The 23,908-nt window shown below is 39.9% G+C and overlaps 1 protein-coding gene and 1 pseudogene across 5 annotated transcripts in view; one reads left to right on the forward strand and one right to left on the reverse strand.

Moving 5' to 3' along the window:
• The first annotated feature begins 501 nt into the window (after nt 1–501).
• Nucleotides 502–23,908, forward strand: part of Golga1 (golgin A1) — a 48,548-nt gene continuing 25,141 nt past the window's right edge. For 2 of the 5 annotated variants that reach the window (XR_008719319.1, XR_008719320.1), the window contains exons 1-10: nt 502–986; nt 1,561–1,751; nt 2,534–2,815; nt 9,931–10,021; nt 13,203–13,277; nt 14,147–14,244; nt 15,682–15,714; nt 17,370–17,498; nt 17,998–18,167; nt 18,639–18,750. Coding sequence is in view for 3 of the 5 variants with exons in the window: in XM_055599825.1 (XP_055455800.1) it covers nt 2,681–2,815; nt 9,931–10,021; nt 13,203–13,277; nt 14,147–14,244; nt 15,682–15,714; nt 17,370–17,498; nt 17,998–18,167; nt 18,639–18,750 (843 nt within the window). In the remaining 2 variants the exon portion in view is untranslated. The remainder of the gene's footprint in view (nt 987–1,560; nt 1,752–2,533; nt 2,816–9,930; nt 10,022–13,202; nt 13,278–14,146; nt 14,245–15,681; nt 15,715–17,369; nt 17,499–17,997; nt 18,168–18,638; nt 18,751–23,908) is intronic. The other 3 variants (XM_055599826.1, XM_055599825.1, XM_055599824.1) reach the window with 3 other exon arrangements.
• Nucleotides 20,319–20,510, reverse strand: LOC129671177 (cytochrome c oxidase subunit 7C, mitochondrial-like; annotated as a pseudogene).

Consider the following 23,908-nt stretch of genomic DNA (forward strand, 5'->3'; position numbering starts at 1 on the left):
ATGCTTGAGGAATATGGAAATCTTAGGCAGCACAAGAATAATAAGGTTCTAGAGACTTCTTTCAGTTGTATGAAACGGATGATCGACAGGAACTTAGACTCCAAAGTTAAAACCCGGGTCACAACGGGAAAGGTGTCAGCTGTAGTTTGGGAGCACAGGCTTTCCGGTAGCCCCGACGCCGGCCCTCGAGTACGGCCCGCCGCGGGGCCGCGGCAGCCACGGGGCTCCTCCCACCTCAGCAGGGAAGGCGGTGATCGAGGGCAGCCGGACTGCCGTCCGCCGTCGTGCAGCTCGCTGACGTGGCAGTGGCCGGGCAACACAGGTAGAGGCGCCCGCGACCTGCAGCCGTTCCAGCTCAACGGCCCAGGAAGCGCGCTCTTGTGCCGCTGAGTCCCACACGGACGCATGCGCGTACGGAGAACACAGCCGACGCGCAGCCACTTCCGGCGCGCGGCAAACGTGCGGTTCCGGGTCGGTGCTCGGCTTGCCGGCCTGAGGTGGGGGCCCAGCACCCTCGAGAGTCCGCGGAGGCGTGGCTGTGCCCTGAGAGCAGCAAGTGCGCTACCGGAGCCCCGGGACGCAAGTAGGCCTCACTCCCTACCTCCTGGGGCCTCCGGCGGTCCACCGTGAGGTGGGAACAAGCTGGACCCCGACCCAGGGGTGGGGGCGGTGCCAGAGTGCTCAGGGGACTCCGGGCGGAGGCTGCCCCATTGGCCTGAGGGTCTGGAGCCGCCCTCCGCTATCAGAGCCAAGCCACCACTCTTCTCTGGGGCGCAGTCCCCTGCTGTCAGAGGTTGGTCCCCTCCCTTGTTTGACAGCTCTAGCAAGGACGCGGCTCCAGGGCGAGCCAGAGGGAGTGGGAGCTCAGTTGCGGTGTCGGCACCTTCGGATCTTAAGCATCTGTCTGAACTTTGCGGTTGGTCGTTTGCTCTAGCGACTTAGCGCTAGAATAAGGGCTCCGGGACCAGACCACCAAGCCTGACCAGGTAAACACTTACATGTAGGAGAATCAGCTGAGAAATAAATACTGTCACTGGGAAACCTTCAACTAATTCAAGCTGTTTTGCTCAGAACACCTAGGGAGAAGTGAATGTAGACACCAATGCTGTTGGAAATTGTTTCTGCTTATAGGTGAAATTCTTAGGCTGTTCAGTGGGAGTGGGGGCCATCCCATTGACAGCAGTACAATAGTGTCAAGGTGTATTCGCCCCCTTAATCATCCTTGCCCAGCTTATTTCGACCCACTCCCACTGAACATTTTGATCTTGCACTTGCAATATCCAATCTATTTTATCTTTGTGTTCAACACAGGGCAGTAACTTTGACCTCCAGACTGTTTTAAATATAGTAGATAAAGACAGGTGACTCCAGTGGTTTACAGAGATTGGGAGTAAAGTTTTGAAGGAGTTTATAGACTTTAATGGATAATCTGATGTGGCAAGGAGTCATCTGTCATCTTACAGCAGAGTGTATCCTTTACAAGACAGGAAAAGTTAAGGTTGAAACCGAATGGTAGTCTTTTGCTTTATTTGTGTTTTGAGACAAAATCTTACTATGCAGCCCTGGCTGGCCTGGAACTTGCTCCATAGACCAGACTGGCTTTGAATTCACAGAGATCCTTCTGCCTCTACTGGGATTAAAGACCTGCATCCAACTCTGCAGCTGCCCAGTCGTGATTTATATACCATTGAGAGGAAAGAAATTTTGAATCTCATGTTAAATCTCATTTGGGAAGAACTTAATGGCTTGAGGTAATATTATCAAGCACAAAGAAAACCACGCATTTCCACACAGATGGGAAAATTTAAAGGCTATCAGATGACGATAGTTAGACTGGATTTCTTGGGTTTGGGGTTGGTTTTGTTGCTTGTTTTTTTGTGGTTTTTTGTTTTGTTTTGTTTTTTTTCTACATTGTGACTTTCAGTCAGGAAGCATCGATTGAAAACGAGTGGTTGTGTTGCATATTTTGTATTTTTTGACTTTTGTGTCTTTGACTTAAAGAGAAAAAGCACTAAATTCTTAGTAACATACTATTAGAAGAAACATTCAAAAGTATTAAGTCATGATTACATGCTGGTGGCCTGGGAAATTTTACTATGTGTCATACACCATTGCTAAAACATAAAGCTGAGATTTATGAGTCAACCAAGTGTAGATACTAGCTCTATGACTTAGCCACATAGTCCTTGAGAGGTTATTCTGCCTCTTTCAGACCAAATATTTCTTACCCATATATACAAATGATGCACATGAGTGCTTTTAAAATGTTTTTTGTTTCTCTGTGTAGCCTTGGCTGTCCTGGACTCGCTTTATAGACCAGGTTGGCCTAGAACAGACACCAATCCACCTGCCTCTGTCTCCCAGAGTACTGGGATTACAGGAGTGTGCCACTGCGCCTGGCACTTTTAAATGTTTAATAACTATGTTCTATTATATCTGTGTGTATACATGTATGTGAAGCTTAACTTGATGACTGAAATATAAAATCTTTCCAGTGTTTAACTTGGAACTATCTCTTTAATCTGATTTATAGATACTGTGTTGCCAAAATTCTTTGGTCCACATTTAAGTGGGATGCATCTAGCCTGGAGGTGTGAAACTTTTTAGGTACTCTGTCTGAATTTCATTCACTGAGAAGTTCAGGGGTTACTTTACCCTGCAATATAGCCACACAGCAAAAATGTTTGCAAAACTAAAGAAGAAAATTGCAGAAGAGACTGCTGTTGCTCAGAGGCCAGGCGGCACTGCTAGGATTCCACGATCTGTGAGCAAGGAGTCTGTGGCCTCTATGGGAGCTGACTCAGGAGATGACTTTGTAAGTATCTTCTCTTGCTTTGAATATTTGATGAAGTCAGTATAGAGTTTCTAAATACTACTGCAAGAAATCTTTCCAATAAAAGTTTTTAGATTTCATGATTATTTTATGCTTTTTCTAGTTTATAGAGGTAGAAAACTCTGCATTCCTCATTTTCCATTCTTTTAGCATTTGGTTTGTTATCCATTTTTCTCTCCTGTATTCTGTGCATTACCCTCTTATTCTGTTTTTCCATTTATATAACCTGTGCATCTTTGTTTATGTTTTAGTTTATTAAAATGTACATCTTGCCCTGTGTGGGGGTGCACACCTTTGATCCCAGCACTCAAGAGGCAGAAGCAGATGAATCTCTTTGAGTTTGAGGCCATCCTCATCTACAGAGCGAGTTCCAGGACAGTCAGAGCTACACAAAGAAACAGTCTCAAAAAAGCCAAATACATACATACAGACACACATACATATCTTGTTTTTCTGCAAGCACATACATTTTAAGTCATTGTTATTTAGCAGGGTCTGTAAATTATGGTCTTGAGTTAGCCAGAGTGTAGTTTTATTGGGAAAGTTGATGGAAAATTAACTGTAATGGATTCAGTGTCCTATGTTGTTTATAAAGTGAGTGTGTGTGTGCGCGCACGCGCGTGCGTGCATGTGTGTGTTTGGTAAAATTTCACAGTATGCTGCTTTATCAGGAAAGAATCCTGCTAAATGATATACTAAGTTAAATGACTAAGCATTTAGTGTCTAGTATATGTATATATATATTCTTATATGTAAATGTATATAACATAAAAGCAGACTTACTCCAGCTCTACAAGGAAAGAAAGCATGTAAAAAACAATGCATATGTAAAGTGTAAGTCATGAAACAAATCTAGTGCCCATTTAAGAAACAGAATATTACTAATACTGTTAAAGCCACTTATGTGCTACTTCCAAATTCCCCAGATGTGCCAGATAGGCACTATCCTAGATTTTGTGTTTATCATTCACTTGCTTTTTAAAATATCTTAGCAGTTTTTTTATTTAAAAGATTTAAAATATCTCTTAGCAGTCATAAATAATCTGTTATTTAAAACTTTATTTTTGAACTTAAAAAAATGGTATGTCATAGTCTTCTTAGACTTACCTTTTTCTTTTCTTTAACTCAACATTTTTCTAAATCTATCTATGTTCCCTGAAGCTATGGCTCATTTATTTTTAACATTGCTAAAATTCTGCTATTTGAAATGGTTGTGTTTTATCTTTCTTCTTCTGGTGATTGACACTTGAATTGTTTCCATGGTCAGCTGAGTCTTCCTTCTCTTTTCTTCCTCTACCTGAATTGAGGTCATATTACGTGGCAAAAGCTATTAGGTTATTGGAGTGGAGCAATTAAATTACAAGATCAAGATTATCATTGGCTCCTATAACTTACAGAAATAGGAGTGGCAGTTTGATTGCCTAGCTGAAGAATTTAGTTTTAACACTGAGTTCTGCAGCAGAAAGACCTGCTTTCCCTTCATGTTGATTATAAATGAAGTCCTCTCATCTAGAATCTGTTGTAGACATAGAGATTGACTTGAGTTTAGGGACTACTTGACTTGAGACTTTTCCAGTAACGTGTTTAAATTTAAATAATTACATAGTCTGAACATCACTCCCTCTCTCTAGACCCTTACATTTAACTGAGTATATTTCTATAAACAGACATCTTCCCTGTGTCACCTCAGATTCAAAATGAATAAATTGAATTCCTTAACTCCATCTTTAAATGTGTATCTCATCTGCCCAAGTCCTTGAACAGAAGCTGTAAAGGCTTTTTAGAATCCTCCCTCTTTTGACTTTTTAGTGTCTAATCAGTCAACAGATATTTTGGATTCTATTTCCCAAATGTCTCTGAAACTTACCTCTCTTCTCAGACTACTAGTACACTTACTAGTGTTTCCTTGTTTTTCCTGGATGAAAGTCACCATTCTGGGTGCCCTGATTCCAGTAGATTTCCCCCATGATATTCTCTCTTTTTTTTTTTTTTTAATTAATTTATTTATTATATATACAGTGTTCTACCTGCATGTACACCTGCACCCCAGAAGAGGGCACTAGATCTCATAGATGGTTGTGAACCACCATGTGGTTGCTGGGAATTGAACTCAGGACCTTTGGAAGAGTAGACGCTGCTCTTAACCTCTGAGCCATCTCTCCAGCCCCCGTGATATTCTTAAAAGTAAATCTATTCATGTCTCTCAGTGCTTAAAACCCTGTAGCTTTCTCCTCATTTTCAGGAACTCATTATTGTGTTTTATAAACTGATGGTTTTGTCAGAGCTTACCTACCCAACTTCATCTTACTCAGCTTTCCTACACCATATGCTAAATCCATATTTAATTTATTGAACTTCCTGGAACAGACTTCATTGCTTCCTGCCTGCAAATACTTGCCTGTGCTATTTACTCTCTCTAGAATGTCTTATGTCTCTCTTTCATACTCATGATCCTCTGAAATATTCTTGGTCATCTTTTAGAGACTCTCCTCACATGGCACTCTAGAGATCCCCTTGGAGCCTGACCCTTCCCTTCTCCTGGGTTTGGTGCAGATTTTATCTTTCCTCTGTAGGAGCCCCTGTTATTTTGAATTCCTGGTGCTGACTCACCTGATGGGCTCTTCCACTAAACTAGGAATTCCATGAAAGGCAAAGTGGAGGACTTAACAACTCACAGAGGTTAATTACAGAACCAAGACCTAGACTTATTTTTCTTTTTCTCTTGAGACAAGATCTCACTACGTAGCCCTGGGTAGCCTGGAACCCACTGTGTAGGCTTCAGTCTGGTTGGCTTCAGTCTCATGGAAGTTTCCTTTCCTCTACGTCCTGCGGACTAAAAGCACATGACCTCACCAAGCTGAATTTGATCTCTTACTGCATCTTTACTATGTGGCAGTGGACAGCTTCCTTCACTTATCTTTGTTTAGTTCCCATACCTGCAAAACGGGTTCTGTCTTTATTAAACTGGATCTATCTTTATTAAAGTATGTGTCAGGGATCTACCAACTTATCCCCCAGGCAGGATGCTATGCCAAGAGCACTCAGTGTACACTTTTAACTGCCATCATCATTTACAGGGAAGGGATGTAAAGCACAGTTAACAAAGGAGAGAGACATGTGGAGCAAAGTTTGGTGGAATCTCTAATTTTTACAGTATTATACTCTGTTGCCCAAGTGCTAAGCTGTAGCAGTACATGGAGAATGTTTGCTGAGGGTGCAGTACACATACATGCCCAGACATACATGCAGGCAAAACCCCCAAACACATAGGAAATACATATTTCTTAGAGAAATCCTATAGGAGCTGGGCGTGGCAGTACACACCTTTAATCCCAGCACTCAGAAATGCCGGGACAGGCAGATCTCTGTGGGTTTGAGGCCAGTCTGGTCTACAAAACAAGTTCAGGACAGCCAAAACTACACAGAGAAATCCCGGTGTTAACAAACCAAAATATTGGTCCAGTGGTGGTACATACCTTTAATCCCAGCACTTGGGAGGGAGAGGCAGATGGATCTTTGTGAGTTTGAGGTCAGCCTGGTCTACAGAGTAAGTTCTAGGACAGCCAAAATCACATACAGAAAAACAAAAAATAAATAAGTAAATGAGTGGGTGAGTGAGCGAACAAATAAATAAATAAATAATTTTGTGGGACCTGGTTCTTAGTAGACGTTTCATAATCAGCTTCTGTTGTTGCTACTGCTCTTTAGGGAAGCCTGTTTCTCCATTGTTCCTAATGTTTAGCACAATGTGAAAGCCTAGGATATTTCATTCATAGTAATAAAACAACTTGTTTTGTTTATTTCCCCCACATTTCATCACTGTTGGCATTAGGAGGTAGGAGAGAGGAGTAAATCAGGAGCCATGGGTATTTAGGATTCGTATCCCTATAAAGGCTCCAGACACTGCTTTTCCTTTTCTACCATGCAGGGTATGGACAAAAGGTGCCCATCCGGGGCTGGAGAGAGGGCTCAGGGGTTAAGAGCTCTGTCTGCTCTTCCAGGGGTCCTGAGTTCGATTTCCAGCAACCACACCACATGGTGGCTCACAACCATCTATGCCCTCTACTGCTCTCTTCTGGCATGCAGGTGTACCTGCAGATAGAGCATTCAAAATAAATAAACAAAATCTACCAAAAAAAAAAAAAATCCATGAAATAAGAAGTGAGCCCTTACCAACAATAAACTTTCCCTGAGCCTTGATCTTTTAGACTCCTCAGACTACAGAACTGAGAAGTCCATTTTTGTCATCTCTAAGCCACTGATTCATGGTATCTGTTATAGCAGCAGAGAAGATAACTAGTAGCAGATGGTATGAAACAGAAGTAAGTCTGTGGCAGCTTCTGTTTTGTGGACTGACAAGCGCTGCTTCATTTAGTCCTTATACAGCTCTATGAGGTCAAAACATATCACTATCACAGTTTGCCCATAAGGAAAACTGTGCAGGCTGGTTGGGTAATCAGCCCATGTTCTTGCAGCTAAGAAGTGGTGAAACTAGGCCTTGAACCCATAGACTACTTTTACCTGTCCTAGATACTGACTCTCAGAGGGTTAAAAGAATCACTGGCAGAGTACTCTGCTAACATAAGTGAGGCCCTAGATTCAATCCCTAGTACAGAATTTTCTTAAAGAAACTGACTTCCAGTAAATATTATGGTAAGTAGCTGAATGGTAAGTAGCTGAACAGGTAAATAAATGTTTAAAATAGGTTGTGAATTATTCATCCACTTATAAAACCATCTTGGGGATAAAGTGAGGAAACAATATGAAAGATGTAGAAATATGTATCAGAGTAAATAATAAAAGGTCCTGATGTCTATTATTTGAACCTCAGCAAAATAAGAATAGAAGAAGCAAATGTGAGAAAAACAAACCTGCATTTGAGGGGCTAATGGGAAATGATCACTAGGCTACTCCTTGCTTTGATTTATTTTTGAAAACTTATAGTAAAGGCAAAGACTCAGGAGTCATCAGGGTGACACATACCTATAATCCTAACATTTGGGAAGCTAAGGAAGGATTATCTTCCATTCATGTCCAGATGGGGCTACATAGAAAAACATTGTATCTGTCTATCAAAGGAAGGAAGGAAGGAAGGTAGGTAGGTAGGTAGGTAGGTAGGTAGGTAGACAGACAGACAGACAGACAGATAGATAGAATTTTTTTTTTTTTTTTAGTATTTTAAATTTTGTTTACCTGCCCCCTGGAGTGTGTGTGGTATACGTAAGTGTGCACATATATGTGCAGGTACATTCACCTGTTCAGGCTTATGTGGAGGCCAGAGGTCAACTTTGAGAATCTTCTTCTATTTATCCCTACCTTTTTTCTTTTCTTTCTGTTTTGTTTTGTTTTTTGGTGTAGTGGGGGGGGGTTATATGTATGTGGGTGCCTAGGTGAACACACATGCAAAGGCCAGAGGGGGGACATTGGATATCTTCCTCTTGCTCTCTGATTTCTTTCAGAATAGGTCTTTCACTCAGAAAGAAGGCCCTTTGGGCTATGCAGGCTATCTAGGAAGTTCTTGGAATCCACTTGTCCCCAGCCTTCTCCCCCAACACTGGGGTTCAGGTACATGCAGACATGCTTGGATTTTTATCTGGGTGCTCAGAAATTCAACTCATGTCCTCATGCTTGCCCAGCAAACACTCTAGCCCACTGACCTTGGAGCTCACCATTTTGCTATGGTATCTACCTATCTTCTCCCTCCCACCCAGTATTGGCTTTTATGTGGGTGTGTGGATCCAAATTTAAGTCCCTATACAGGAAGTACTTTACCCACTGAACCATCTTCCCCGCCCCAATTTAAAAAGAATATATATATATATATATATATATATATATATATATATATATATATATACACACACACACACACACATATACACACACACTTTCCTTCATCTCATTTTTCTCCATCAGAAGAAGTACTAGTAGTAGTAGTAAAAAGATAAGAGTTTGTATATCCAAACAGGTGAGATGGCTTAGTGGGTAAAGTCACTTGCTGCCAGGCCTGATGAGAGTTTTCTCCCTAGGACACATGTGGTAGACAAGTACCGGCTCCTGCAAATTGTCCTCTGGCCTCCACACAAATGTATATACATTGTGGCTTCTTCTGGCGGTACAGTTGTACATGCAAACAAAATACCGCATTCATAATAAATAAATAAGTTTTTTTTTTTAAATGAAGCTTTGTCTCAAAAAAAAAGAACCCTCTCCTCCAAAAGTAAGTTATATTTTAGCAGTAATGGGTGATATCCAAAGTAATAATAGTGCTACCCATAAACTTAAGGACAGGATTTAACCATGTAGCCCAGGCTAGACTCTAACTCAGAGATACATGCCTTCTCTGCTTCCTGAGTTGGGTATAAAGGCCTGTGTCACCATGCCTGGCTCCCCATAAGTAAGTAAGTTTGTTTATTTGTTTGTTTTTTAGACAGTCTCACTAACTAATCTTCGCTGTCCTAGAACAGCCTATGTGGACCAGGCTGGCCTGAAACTCAGAGATACTACCACACCCAACTTAACATAAGTTTTAAAATAATTGATGTTGGGGGGAAAACGGATGCCTATTCATATATTGAATTATTGAATGCAAGTTTTTTGTGAAAGTCTGATGCATTTTGGAAGTTTGGATTAAAAACCTTTTGTTTTGTAAATGGAGACACTGAAGCTTTATCAATACAGGACAAAGCTTTGGCCATGCACAAGATTTTGGTTCTTTGTTAAAGACCTTTCCCTCTTTATTTTAATCTTTAAAAGACAAAATTATTTCTTTTTTGTATTATATTCTTGGTGTAATATGATCATAAGGAACTTAATTTATTTCATACTATTCCATAAAGAGCTATTGTAGTAGCCTACACCCACAGATGACTTATCTGTGTGACAGTCCCTGTGGCCTTCAAGTCACAGAGGAAGGTAGTGTCGCTTCAACTTTCCAGGAGGAGGAGGAGCTAAAGGTGCATTAGGAAGTCTTTAGGGATTATACTCAACTAAAATGTAATAAATATAAAAGAAGAGGTGTTATTTTTCTAACTAGTGCTGCCTCACAGGGCCAGAGATCCATGTGAACTGACCTTTCCTTTCATCTGTCCCAACAGGCTTCTGATGGAAGCAGCTCCAGAGAAGATCTCTCATCCCAACTTTTGAGAAGAAATGAACAGATACGGAAGTTAGAAGCCAGACTCTCTGGTATGTGTTAAGAAACCATAAATAGCAAACACAGGCCAGGTGACCCTCCCCTGCTATGAGCCTGCTTTATAGGATAACTCTATAGGAAGTTCCACATAGCATTTGATCTCCTAAAACATAAGGGTTTTTGTTTTTGTTTTGTTTTGTTTTGTTTTCCTGCTCCTGAAGTTTTTAGCCACTGCTGTAAAAAGTGTTTAAAGTTCATGTAGAAGCAGGTATGATGGTACAGACAGGCCTTTAATAACAGTACTTAAGGAGACAGGAAGATTCTAAGTTTAAGGCCAGTCTTTTGCTATATAGCAAGATGCAGAGGGAGGGGGGTGTCAGAGAAATGGATCAGAGGGTCAGTGCACCTGCTGCCAAGTCTGACAACCTGAGTTTTATCCCGGGGACCCAAATGGAGGAAGGAGAGAACCAATTCCTGAAAGTTTTCCTCTGATCTTCATGTGTTTGTATGTGCACACAAAACACAAAAATAATGAAGTTTGATGGTTCCTTTTTAAAAATGAGAAAAGTGTATGTAGAATACATTAGGCCACATTCCACAATTGCATTGCTTCCTTTCAGGTGGAAAGTTATAGGGACTCCTATCTATAGGGAATGATTAACAGATGTTGAACTCATGTGCTACGGAGAGGCTTTAGTGCTGGGCTGCCACTTGATGTAGCTCACGTTACCTGTGTGAGTCTTGCTCCACTGCTTAGGGCCACTTTTCAGTGGTTTCCTTAACTTTAATACCTGCTTCTTTAGGAGGTGTAATTCTTATTACAGCTCTGTCTTAGTCACTGTACTACTGTTGTTGTGAAGAGACACCATGACCAAAGCAACTCTTATAAAAGAAAGCATTTAATTGGGAGCTTGCTTACAGTTTCAGAGGCTTAGTCCACTGTCATCGTGGAGGAGAGCTTAATGGCAGTCAGGTGTGGTGTTGGAGAAGTAGCTGAGAGCTAAATCCTGATCTGAAAACAGAGACTGGCCATGGTGTGGGATTTTGAAACCTAAAAAGAACACCCCTTTCCTTCAACACACTTCCTTCAACAAGGTCACACCCACTCTGGGCAAGGCCTCTTATTTCCTCTTTAATAGGACCATTCCTTGGTGACTAAGCATTCACATATATGAGCATATGGGGGTCATTCTTATTCAAACCACCATAATCCCTATTCAATTTACAAATTACACAGCTCCCATTATTTCCTTTACCAGATAAAGGCATGTTCATAATAGAATTGTAAGTTTTTATATTGTGAACTTATTTTGATAGCTTCATCTTGTGAAGTGCTCCATGGTTTATTTGTCTTCTTTTGTTCCTTGACTTTATGCTGATTTTATTTGGGTGTTAAAACTAAAATTCACTGGATTTTATGTAAAATAGATTTGTATAACTATCAAGGGTTCATAGCATTGTTCACACTGTAGTTTATCATTTTGTCTTCAGGATCAGCTTCTTGAGGCCCACAAGAAAAGGCACATAAGTAGTGAGTGGTAGAGCTGGGATCCAAACTAAGATTCAGCCCTATCTCCAAATAGTTTGCTTAAAGTCAGTTGTTACTATCTTGTATACCTATCCATAAAGTTGGTTGTTCTGTCTTGATATCTATAAACAACACCAGTAACAGAAGTGAAATAAATAACTGTTGCTTAATGTTGGGAAGGTACTTGTAGTTTGGTATGTGATTTCCTTAATACATAAAGGAGAATGGTTGGGCTTGACTTAATGATGGCAGAGGACCACAAAGAGTTGACATTAATCAGCCCACTTAACATCTTAGGAATTGTCACTGGCTTTGTATGAGTAATAACAATAGTAGCTATGTTTTATTCATCACTGTGTACCAAGCACTTAATGAATAAATTAATGCTTCCTTTGAAATAGATGTAATTAGGGCCAGCAAGTAATTAGGCACACACCCATAATCCCAGCACTCAGGAGTCAGAAGAAGGCAGATCTCTGAGTTTGAGGCCAGCCTGATGTATAGAAGTTGTTCCGGGACAGCCAGGGCTACACCAAGAAACCCTGTCTCCAAAAAAAAGAGAAATAGGTGTTATTAGTATTAGCTAAAATAGATGTTATTGATATTAATATTAACATATGAAGAGACTGATATTCCAGATGAGTAATTTACTTAAGATTCCTAGCTCAGAGCTGACAAAGTTGGGATTTGAACTACTGTCTACTTTTATGCTATACAATACTGTTTTCTTTGGCACCCCAAATATTCTTTCGCCTTTGAAGTGACATATGTCACCCACTTCCTGTGTATAAAGGGAGCATACTTGTCTACAGAATTAAGCACTTGCAACATAAAGGCAGTTCTACGCTGTTTGCTGTATACCTAACCACTGCTGCTCAGTTGCATGGTCTGCAAGTGAGCTTTTTAGTGAACATCCTTTATCTGCCATACTACTAAGGGCAACAGGGATGGGAACTGTTTTAGTCACCTTTCTATTGCTGTAAAGAGACACCATGACAAAGACAACTCTTAAAAAAAATTTAATTGGAGGCTTGCTAACAGTTCCAGAAAGTTAGGCCTTTATCATCAAAGTGAGGAGTATGGCAGCATACAGGCAGTCAATGGAACAATAGCTGAGAATTACATCCTGATCCACAGACAGAGAGAGAGATACTCGGCCTGGTTTTGGCTTTTGAAACCTCAAAGCCCACACCTTGTGACAAACTTCCTCCAGCAAGGCCACACTTCCTAATCCTTCTAATCCTTTTAAATAGTACCACTCCCTGATGACTGAGCATTTGAATATATGTACCTGTGGGAGTCATTCTTACTCAAACCTCCAAAGTAACCCTGATACTTAGAACTAAGGAATAAAGTTGGTGGTAGGTTTTTCATAGCAGGGCACTTCTGATGACCAGGCCAGCCTAATTGTTCTCTGTCAAGGCTAAACAAATCTACCTGTTTGTACTCACTATTTATACCATGGATAGTTTGTACTATTCCTGTTCGCCTGTGTCATTCATTGTTAATGGGAGGCTTTCTACCTAGCTTTCCTTAACAGGACTGGTTTTCAGGTTAAGAAAATCATTACCATTTTCATTCATTCATGTTTTGTTTGTTTCATTCATGTTTTGTTTGTTTGTTTGTTTGTTTGTTTGTTTGTTTAATTAACTTCCTTTCTTGATGTTTGTCCACTCCTGGTATGTGCATCACCCTCCTCACCCAAGACTATGCTGAACAGGTCCGAAACTTGCAGAAGATAAAAGAGAAGCTTGAAATTGCATTAGAAAAACACCAGGATTGTACGTATTTTTTTTTCCTGCTTTCTATAATCTTTTCAGGCTTTAGCTTTTTAAATGAATTCATATATTATTACATGGTCCATCAGAACTCACCTCTATTTTAGAGTGTTCTTAGTCAGATTGATGGAACATTTGACTAAAAGTTATCAAGTATAAGCGTATTTCTGTTGCTTTGTGGGCATACTACTTAAGGGGATCATTTTGTACTCATTTCTATCTAGTTGACCCACTTTCTGATTGCCCTTAGGTTTTAGTATAATCTAGTACCTGGCCCTTGGGTCTAACCAAGGAGAATATTCTCGATGTAGTTTCATTACAGTTATATTGACTAACTGTGGGAAAGCTATGACATCACTATACCAGCAATAGAATGGACTATATTTTGTTAAATTACCCTAACCTATCTAAACTCATGTTTTCCTTGGGTATTGTCATCCAAAAAGATGCTACAGGAAGTCAGAAGAAAACTAAAGCAAAAAAAAAAAAAAAAAGAAAAGAAAACTAAAGCAAGCTTTTGTTTTGTTGTTGTTGTTGTTGTTATTGGTATTGATTTTTATTTTGTTTATCATTTCTGATGAAGAGGTAGTAGTTGTCACTTCACAATAGCCTTGGTGTTTTCTGCATACCTGTTTGTCATTATACTGTTCAAAAAGCAACTATTTAATATCATCACTATTACAGAAGGCAAAAGTAAGGACCCTTACTGGGATAGAAAGGTTCTAGAAACTTGAGTTTTTCAAAGTCTCATAATCCATTTTTGTGATCTTGCCTTTTTCATTTGGTGGCATTTGTAAACTACTCACATGGGCTATTTGTCATGCTTTTTCTGAAGTATTTCCATATCTCAAATAGAGCCTCTTTGTTAACAGCTTCCATGCGGAAATTTCAAGAGCAGAATGAAACATTCCAAGCCAACAGAGCCAAAATGGCAGAAGGACTGGCTTTGGCATTAGCCAGGAAGGACCAGGTATTTAAATATGGTACTGCCCAAGGCTAGGAAAAGATCTCACTTAGAGACCCGACTTAAAAATCATGACTTCCACAGACCTGATAAAAGTCTATAAGACCTAGAAGGAAAGGAATGCATATAACTTCTTTAAGAATTCATTTGACCTTTTCTTATGAAGTCACACTTTTAATCATGAAATGTGTCCAGAATGTGAAAGAGATTCTCTGTGTATTTTTGTAAACTAGAGACAGGAAGTGGTATGTCCATAATCTACTAGTGATCCTACAAATGAGAAGATCTTACCCTCTAAAAATTTGTCCCCAAACCTACACCTGCACTACCAAACAGTAGCCTCTTCCAATATGACACCGTCACATTACTCAAAGGAGTTCACATAGCCCTTCTGACTCTTTCTCCAAAACCAAGTATAAACAGAAGTGAAAATCTTGATCTTCATAGAAACAGCCACTAAAAAATGCTAAATGAATGACAAAAAGAAAAGTAAGCCAGGTGTGGTGTACACCTATAATCTCAACACTTGGGTGGATACAGGAGGAACAGGTGTTCAAGGCTAGCCTAGACTATATGAAACCCTATCTCTAAAAAAAGGGGAAAAATAATAAATTAATACAAAACAAAAATAAATAAATAAAAAGGAAAATAATACTACAGTAACTATGGGGTATGTTGTGTTTGATGTAGTCAGTAGTGTTTTAAATTAGAGTAAACCTCAGTGTTTTATAGTGATAATTCTGTAGATAAGTGTTGATTTGTTTTAAAGTATAAATGTAAAAGCATTATGTACAACTACTTAGTTGATAACTGTGGTGTGAATATAAGTAAATATGAAAAAAAAATCAAAACGTAGTATATTTTGATTAGCAGCTATTGTGATTAGGCCTTTTGTGCCGATGTTGTTTTCCTTGCATTCTGTGGTTCCTGAACAAGGAATGTAATATCTCTTCTTTGTCACACACCAGAGGGCATAATGCATATTAGAAAATCAAACAAGGGAACAAATAATTACCAAATATTGTTGGTCATGCTCCCTGAGACTTTCAATAAGTTGACATCTAAACATCAGCCAGCCATGTAACCCAAATGAGTAGATTCTACTTCCCAGAATCTACTCAAGATGCCCTTCTCAAGAAGTAATAGCAGTGTTCATGGAAGACACAGATGAACAGCAGAGCTTGAATGTCCTGCTGAGTAGACACATGCAGACTATATTGTGTTCTAGAATTTTATGTAAAATTCATTTTCCTTTTCTTTTAGGACATTTAGTTTTCTTAATATTAAACTAGTTGATGGTTATTTTTTGTTTGTTTATGTTACTGTTTATTATTCCTTTTTTTGGTTAATTGATGGCTTTTAGGGGGAGGTTATTTTCTGAGAGTCTTAGTGTTGCAGATTCTCTTCCCTGGAAACTGTACTTCTTCTTTTGTTTTGTTTTAGGAATGGTCAGAAAAGATGGACCAGCTTGAAAAGGTTAGTCATTTTTCTTTTGTGCACGTTGGCATCATCTCTGGGGCTTAGAAAATGCTTTTTCCAGCCAGAAGAAACTAGTTAGTAAAGGCCTGTAACTCCAGCTATTTGATAGTCTGAAAGAGGAGGATTACACAGTCAAAGCCTGCCTTGGCTACAGAGTGAGTTCAAGACCAGCCCTAACAACTTAGTAAAATTCTATCTAAAAAATAAAAAAATTAAAAAAGCCAGGTGTGAAGGTGTGTGCCTGTAATCCCAGCACTCAGGAGGCAGGGGCAGGTGGGTCTCTGATTTCAGGGTCAGCCTGGTCTGCAAAGCAAGTCCAGGACAGCCAAGCTGCACAGAGAAACCATGTCTTGAAAAAAACAAAACAAAGAAAAGGATTGCTTGTTAAAATCATATATATGTTATCTGTAACTGTGTGACTGTGTGCCACATGTGATGTGCGAAGGTGCTCATAGACTCCAGAAGCATTGGACCCTCCGGAACTAGAGTCACGGTTAGTTGTGAGCTCCTTGCCATGGGTGCTGGGAACCAAACTTGCCTTCTCTGGAATAGCAAAAAGTGCTCTTAACCACTGAGCCAGCTGCCCCAAAATTCTTTTAAAATTAGAAGGGGGAACTAGCAAGGTGGCTCAGTGTGTAAAGGTACTTGCTTCCCAGCCTCATGCCTGAGTTCAGTCTCTAGAACCCACATGGTAGAAGGAGAGAACCACAAATTATTCTATAATGTACACACATATGCCATGGCACACACATGCCCACGTTCACAGAAACACACACAGACACACACACACAAATAATAAACATTAATAAAGATGAATCTCACATTCTATGCAAAAAAAAGGCTGTTTCCCTAGTACCCAGCTTACAATTCCAGACCCTGGAAGCAGAATACTAGATTATTAGACCGACTTCAACATCCTGCCTATTCCTCTTCCATAGTGGGCATGCTTGGTATCTTTTGTTAGCTCTTCCTGTAGTGCTTTCTACTCTCATCCTTTTCCTTATTTATCTGAAGGCTGATTGCTGCTGCATTAACTGCACTTGATGCCTCTGGCTTTGAGTGGCCACTTGAGAACACCAGAAGAATGATGGTGGAAAGAGTATAATCCAAATGTTTATTCCTCAGCTTTGTCCACATGCAGTTCCTTGGATCTCCTTAATCCCATGACTAAAAAGTTAAGCTTCTGTTGGACTAGTGGTTCAGATGAACACTTTGAGATAGTTTTTCTCATGACCTCTCCCTCTTTTTAGTGCCCTTTGCCTAACAGTTAAGTTGGCTCTGCTATCTGTTTTCTTGTGGGCCCTGATTGACATTGGGAATGCTGCCTAACAAAACAGGGGAAACCAGAACATTTCTCAAGGCTTAGCACTGAGGAGGTAAGAGAGGTAGTTGGCTAGACAGAGATGAGATGATTATCCAAGGACCATTGCTCGCTGTTCTACATAGGGAGCTATTTGCTCCGTAGTGAAGCCTGTCTCAGAACAATGTCTGGTGGCTGGAGAGATGGGGAAAAGCACTTGTGGCCAAGTCTGGAGACCTGGACCAACGAGTTACCATTTGATCCTCACACGTGAAAACTATTTTTAGAAGTTCTGCTTGTACAATGAAGATTTCTTGGGTTGCCTAAGTTGGTGTCTTTATTTTACAAACAGGATAAAAGGTTTCTAACAGCTCAGCTGCAAGAAGTGAAGAACCAGAGCTTGAACCTTTTTCAAAAGAGAGATGAAATTGATGAGTTAGAGGGGTTCCAGCAACAGGAAATCAGCAAAATAAAACACATGGTAGGTGTTTCTGTTTCAGAAGTTCAGTAATAGTACCAATGAGCAGTGAGTCCTTATGCCTCAAGAGATCATCACTCACAAGACTGTGAACACCCTCATAGTCTTTGATATTAACCACATTGCAATGTTTTTCAGATTTATTAAAAGTGGAAAAGTCCTGTTTGAAATGTATCTTTTACCTCCTGTTTGTTTAAGTACTATACATTAAGCTCAATTCTCATCTCACAAAAATGTCATTCTCTTTTTTCTTTCTGTTTTTGTGTGTGTAAGAGAGAGCAAGACAGAGACAGAAAGTAGGCATGTATATGCTCTAGCATTTGTGTGGAGGTCAGGAGACAATTTCCCTTCTCCCTTCCACCATGGAATCCAGGGATTGAATCCAGGTGGTAAAGCTTGTGCAGAAAGTTCCTTTACCCACTAAGCCATCTCAATGGTCTGACCGTCTACTCAAATGTGTTTCTTAGCAGTAGCCTAATGGGACATTTTGTCTTTTTATCAGCTTTTAAAAAAAGAAGAATGCTTGGGGAAGATGGAACAAGAATTGGATGCACGAACCAGGGAACTTAATCGCACTCAGGAGGAGTTGGTGACTTCCAATCAGTTGTCATCTGACTTAAGCCAGCAACTAGAAGAATTGCAGAGACACTGCTCAACGCTGGAAGAACAGAGGTTCTTGCTTGGTCTGTGGGGCCCTTGGGAAAGGTGTTGGTGTAGTATTGCTAAAGCTCGCTCACATGTCCCCCTTGCTCATCACAACTTTTGATCTCTGCTGGCTAAGGCTTCTGGATTAGTCCTTACATGCCTAGGCCTCAGGCCCTCCATGCCATCTCAGCAGTGGCTTTCCCTCCCTCCCCTGTGTATGCACAAGTTCATTCCTATCCTGCTAAGCAGTATAATCTGATTTGAGTTGTAAAGTTATTGAGTGCTCAAAGACAAGATCAGAGTTCATTGCTTAGACCTGGATGGTCTTCCTGCTTCTGCTTCCAAAAGCCAAGGAGCCTTTTCTCGGAGATAAACTTAATGTGGCTGTAATAAGACTTGAAGCCTGAAGTGTAAGAAGTCGTGTGCATTCTTCCTTTGGAGAGTGTGTCATACAGGAAATATCACAATTTGCTCATTGTCTGCTTTCTTTTAATGAAGAGATCACGTGACAGCTTCAAAAGCAGGTGCAGAACATAAGATTATAGTCCTGGAACAAAAGGAACAAGAACTCCAAGCGTTCATCCAGCAGCTTTCCATTGACTTACAAAAGGTAAGCACAGAAGCATGAATGGGGATTTCCTCCTGTTGGAGTGTGTGCTTCTTGCATGGACCACATGTCCTACTTTCTGTTCTAGCCAAATGGCGCTCATGGGGAGCAGCTACTCAAATTACCCAAGTTGCTTAATAGGAAAGGCAGTATTTCCGCGTTTATTGGTACATACTTGTAGTCTAAGAACTTAGAAGCGAAGACAGGCTTACTGACTTAGGCATTTGAGATGGCTTTGCAAACAATGTGAGACCTCCATTTTTTTTTTTTTTAAGAGGTGGAAATGGTGAGCCAGGCACAGTGACGCACGCCTGTAATCCCAGCACTCAGGGAGGCAAAGGCAGGCAGATCTCTGTGAGGTCGAGGGCAGCTTGGTGTACAAAGCAAGTCGAGGACAGCCAAGGCTACACAGAAAAACCATGTCTCAAAAAAACAAAAAAAAAAGAAGTGGAAGAGGTGAAGGGGTAAAGTAACAGGAATTCTCAAAGGGTAATATTTATTGGTTTTGGTTTTGATCGGCACTCTAAATTGCTTAGGGTGGTCTAGAACTTACAATTCTCCAACCTCAGTCTCCCAAGTAGCTGAGATTAAAAGTTTGTACCATTGTATCCATATAAAATAGCATGTCATTTGTTTGTTCTACACATGTCTTAAGGGCCTGGGAGTTAAGTGCAGCTGTAGAGCATTTGCTTAGTATAAGGCCCTAAGTTCAGTCCCTACCACCATAAAGAAAAATAATATTATGTTCGAAAGTAACACATAATAGACCTTGAGTGCAAGAATATGTAACAGTCACTGATATGGCCACATTTTATTTAGACTTAACATTGTTTTTTATTTTTGTTGAAAGAAAATTTATTGCCCAGTAGGCAAAAACTGTAGGCCTGTGCTAAATTCTGAGAATAGATAGATGAACAATAATAACTGAATTTGAAAGACTGTTCTTTACTTCTTACGCGTGTGTGTATGTGTTTAGGTTAGAATTCGACCCAGAGTGGTCAATTTCTTCTTTCTGCTGTGTAGGTTCTAAGAATCAAACTAGGTTATAAAGCTTGGTGGCATGTGCCTATTCATTTCCTTTTTCTCATTTTATATATATATAAATTATTTTGTGTGTGTGTGTGTGTGTGTGTGTGTGTGTATAAAAGAATTGTTTGTTTATGTGTTTTATGTTCTTTGACTGTATGCACATCTGCACACTAGAATAGGGTATCAGATTCCAGATCCCATTATAAATGGTTGTAAACCATCATGTGGTTGCTGGGAATTGAACTCAGGACAGCAGCCAGTGCTTTTAACCACTGAGCCATCTCCCTAGCCCCATCCAATATATTTCAATCATATTCTTTTTCCTTCACCAACTCCTCACAGATTCCGCCTACTCTTCCCTACCTGCCCAACTCCATGTTCTTTCTCTCTCTGTTTTTCTGTCATTAGTTTGTTTACAGTTTTATCTAGTATAAGCATTGAGGAGTTTACTTTGTTTTTTGTTTGTTTGTTTGCTTGTTTGTTTTTTATATTGCTCCTTGTAAATATTCTTCATGTCTCTTAAAGGGATGAACTAAGCCTCCTTATTTCTTAAGTAGCTTGTGTCTTACTATAAAGAAAGGCACAGTAAATCCAGGTCCAAGGTACATGGTCCTTATAGCCAGCAACTGGCTTTTGTCTTCCATGGAAAATGGTAAATTCTTCCCTGGGCCCTACTCATAGTGGCTGTGACAGACCATGGAAGAGATGAACCTCCAGATACTCTGGCCCAGCATGGCACTTTGGAAACTCAGAGAGGTACAAGTAGAAGAAATGGCCTCATTCCTTTTTTTTTTTTTTTTTTTTTTAACTTATATACTTTTTTTTAAATATGCATTGGTATTTTGCCTGCATGTATATCTGTGTGAGAGTGTCAGTTCCCCTGGAACTGGAGTTATAGACAGTTGTGAGCCACCGTGTAGGTGCTGGGGACTTGAACCCAGTTCCTTTAGAAGAACAGTCAGTGCTCTTAACCACTGAGCCATGTCTCCATTCTCTTCTTTCTTTTTCTTTATTTTTTGAGACAGGGTCTCTCTATTATATAGCTCTGGCTATCCTGGAACTTAGCTATGTAGACCAGCCTTGCCTCAAACTCACAGAAATCCACCTGCCTCTGCCCCCTGAATACTAGGATTAAAGGTATGTACCAACACTGTCAGTTCAGGAAGTTGGTTGTTCACTGGATTCTTTTTCTGAAAAAAAAATATATATATATAATATATTATATATTATATAGTTTATATATAATATATTTATAAAATATATTATATTATATATTATAATATATTTATAAAATATATTATATATTATATATATTATATATTTATAAGATTTTTTTTTTTTCAGGCAGTGGTGGCATATGCCTTTAATTCTAGCACTTAGTAGGCAGATGTAGGTGGATCTTTGTGAGTTCAAGGACAGCCTGGTCTCGAAGCAAGTTTCAGGATAGATAAGGCTACACAGAGAAACCCTGTTTCAGCTGTGCCTCAAAAACATTTTTCACATCTGTTTATTTTGAGTGTGTATGTAGGTCAGAGGACCATTTGTGAGAGTCAATTGTCTCCTACTGTGTCAGTTCTGGTGCTCGAGGCCAGGTGAACAGACTTGGCAGCAAGCACTTTTACCTGCTGAGCCCTCTTCACTGGCCCTCAGATCTGGATTCTAATTTAAGTCTCACTCTAAAATTTATACTTGTTCTTATGAGTTTTGTTTCCTTGAAAATAAATCACCCAGTAAACCACAGCACATGTCTGTAATCTCAGTTCTTGAGGGGCTGGTGCAGAAGAATAGAAAGTTTGAGACTAGCCTGGACAATGTAGGAGTTTCCAAAACAGCCAAGTGTGGTGATGCCTTTAATCTCAGCAGTCAGAAGACAGAAGCAGGCAGATCTCTGTGAATTTGAGGTCAGCCTGGTCTACATAGCAAGTTTGAGGACAGCTACGACTACATAAATACTATCTCAAAAAATAGAAAAAAGGAAAAATAAAACAGTAAATTTATAGTATATAGATTTATGTCTGTGGTCCAAAGTCCCTATCCTTAATTAAATTAATATCTAGACACATTCATTGTTTTCCTTCAGAGGCTTACAGTTTGATTATAGAACTCAAACTGCTTATACCCACAAAGAACAACCTCAAGTCCCAGATTAGTCATGTAGATTTTTCAAGCTCATAGGATGTGTCAGGGGAGAGTATATTTCTATACAAGAGCCAAGGAAATTTGCCCAGAGGAAATGGAATGACAAGAATAAGTAAGATACCAGAGGGTAGATGGTATAGTAGAAAGTCCACCTGAGGCTCTTTATGTCTGGTAGAATCATCCGTGCCTTGGCTGGATCACTATTGCCTTGGCTGGCTTGGAACTGGCCTAGAACTCAAAGCTTGTCCTTACTTTTCCTTACAAGTGCTGGGATAAAAGGCATACACCTCTACAATTGCTCATCGTCTTTTTATAATTAAGAAACAAGGCCCAGGAAGGTTGAGGCTATAGTCATAGAAAGTTCCCTCCTTTCTGAAAATCCTATATGCTTTGCTATGTTTTAGCTATTAGAAATATCATGGTGATCAGAACAAACACTTCCCCTGCCTTTTTGGTGCTTGTATTCTTGAAGAATGCACAGATTTTACCAGTAGTAATATCACTATATAATTAATAACTGGTGAGTGCACTGAAAGAAGACTTTGATATGCTGTGGGAGCCTTTATAGATCTCATCTTGGGATCTGAATGCCTCCTTCAAATAGTGACACCCAATGATATTCTCTGGAGTTAGAAGGGAAGTATGAAGGGAGAGAATCTCAGTCAGGAAACAACATGAGCAAAAACCCTGAGACAAGTAAAAGAATTGGTATAGGAAGGACCTAGAGGAAGTCTGGAAGGGTGCCTCAGCATAGAAGAAGAGACTTGTCTGACTGTAGGAGGGGGCATACTGACAAATCCTTACAGGTAGAAAACTTTTACTGTTGTCCAATTGTGAAGTGATGGTGGATTAATTTTTTAGTAATTTTTTTATTTATATGTGCATTTGTATCATGAACATGCATCATGGCACACGTGTGGACGTCAGAGGACAAGCTTCAGAAGTCAGTTCTCTCCTTCCACTATGTGGCTCCCAGGGATTGAACTCAGGCTGTAAGGCTAAGCAGCCTTTACTTACTAAGCCATCTGACCAGCCAGTGATGGTAGCATTGCTAAGAATAATGGCAAATAGAGGTTTGACAAACTTAAATACTGAGGAGACTGACAAAATTGAATTTCTTGGTTCCTAGCTTGAACATCTGAGTTGCTAATACTACCAGTCATTACTCAGAGTACTACAGGAAGATCAGTTAGTAACAAGGTTATGAGTTTAGAATAGGTTTTATTATTGTTCTTACTACCCAGATATGACTTTATAAACTTTACAGATTTATGAAAATAGGGTGAGGTTAAAAAAAAAAATGTAGCTAACTGCTGACTCCCTTGTGTAAGGCTAGGAAAACAGTGTTTATCTACAAGGCTTCTGTGCACACCCTTCACTGTTCTATCTCATCCTTTCTTCCTTCAGAAATAAGCACAAACTGGCCATAGTTGTGCACATCCTTAATCCCAGCACTTGGAAGAGGCCAGCCTGCTCTATATAATGAGACCTTGTCTCAAAAAAACATCATAATGATAATAATAATAATAAAGCACAAGCCATAGATTGTTTTAATTCTTGCTTTATTTTATATTTTCATCATATTTGATTCCTATACAGTATCATCATTTGTTCTTTTTAGAATCATATAAATGAAATCATAGTATAAATATTCTAAACCTTGCTATTTTGTTTTGTTGAAACCCAGTCTCACTTTGCAGCCATGGCTGGCCTGGAGCTCACTATGTAGACCAGGTTGGCCTTCCATTCACAAAGATTCACCTACCTCTGCATTCTAGTGCTATGATTAAAGGCCTGTACCACCACACCCCCCTTCTACATCTCCAGTCTCAATGTAACTCTTATTTTAGGCCTGCACTTGTGAGACTTAGGTATGGCTGGAGAACAGATGAAGAGGGAGTCTTAGGAAATGATCAAGTTTAGCAGCAGACATCATGTTTGGTAGGAATTTCCATTAGTCAGCCCCAGGTGCTGAAGGCCTGATGTAGTACAC

The sequence above is a fragment of the Psammomys obesus genome, unplaced genomic scaffold, assembly GCF_907164565.1.
Source record: "Psammomys obesus unplaced genomic scaffold, mPsaObe1.curated_primary_1811, whole genome shotgun sequence".
Classification (NCBI taxonomy): domain Eukaryota; kingdom Metazoa; phylum Chordata; class Mammalia; order Rodentia; family Muridae; genus Psammomys; species Psammomys obesus.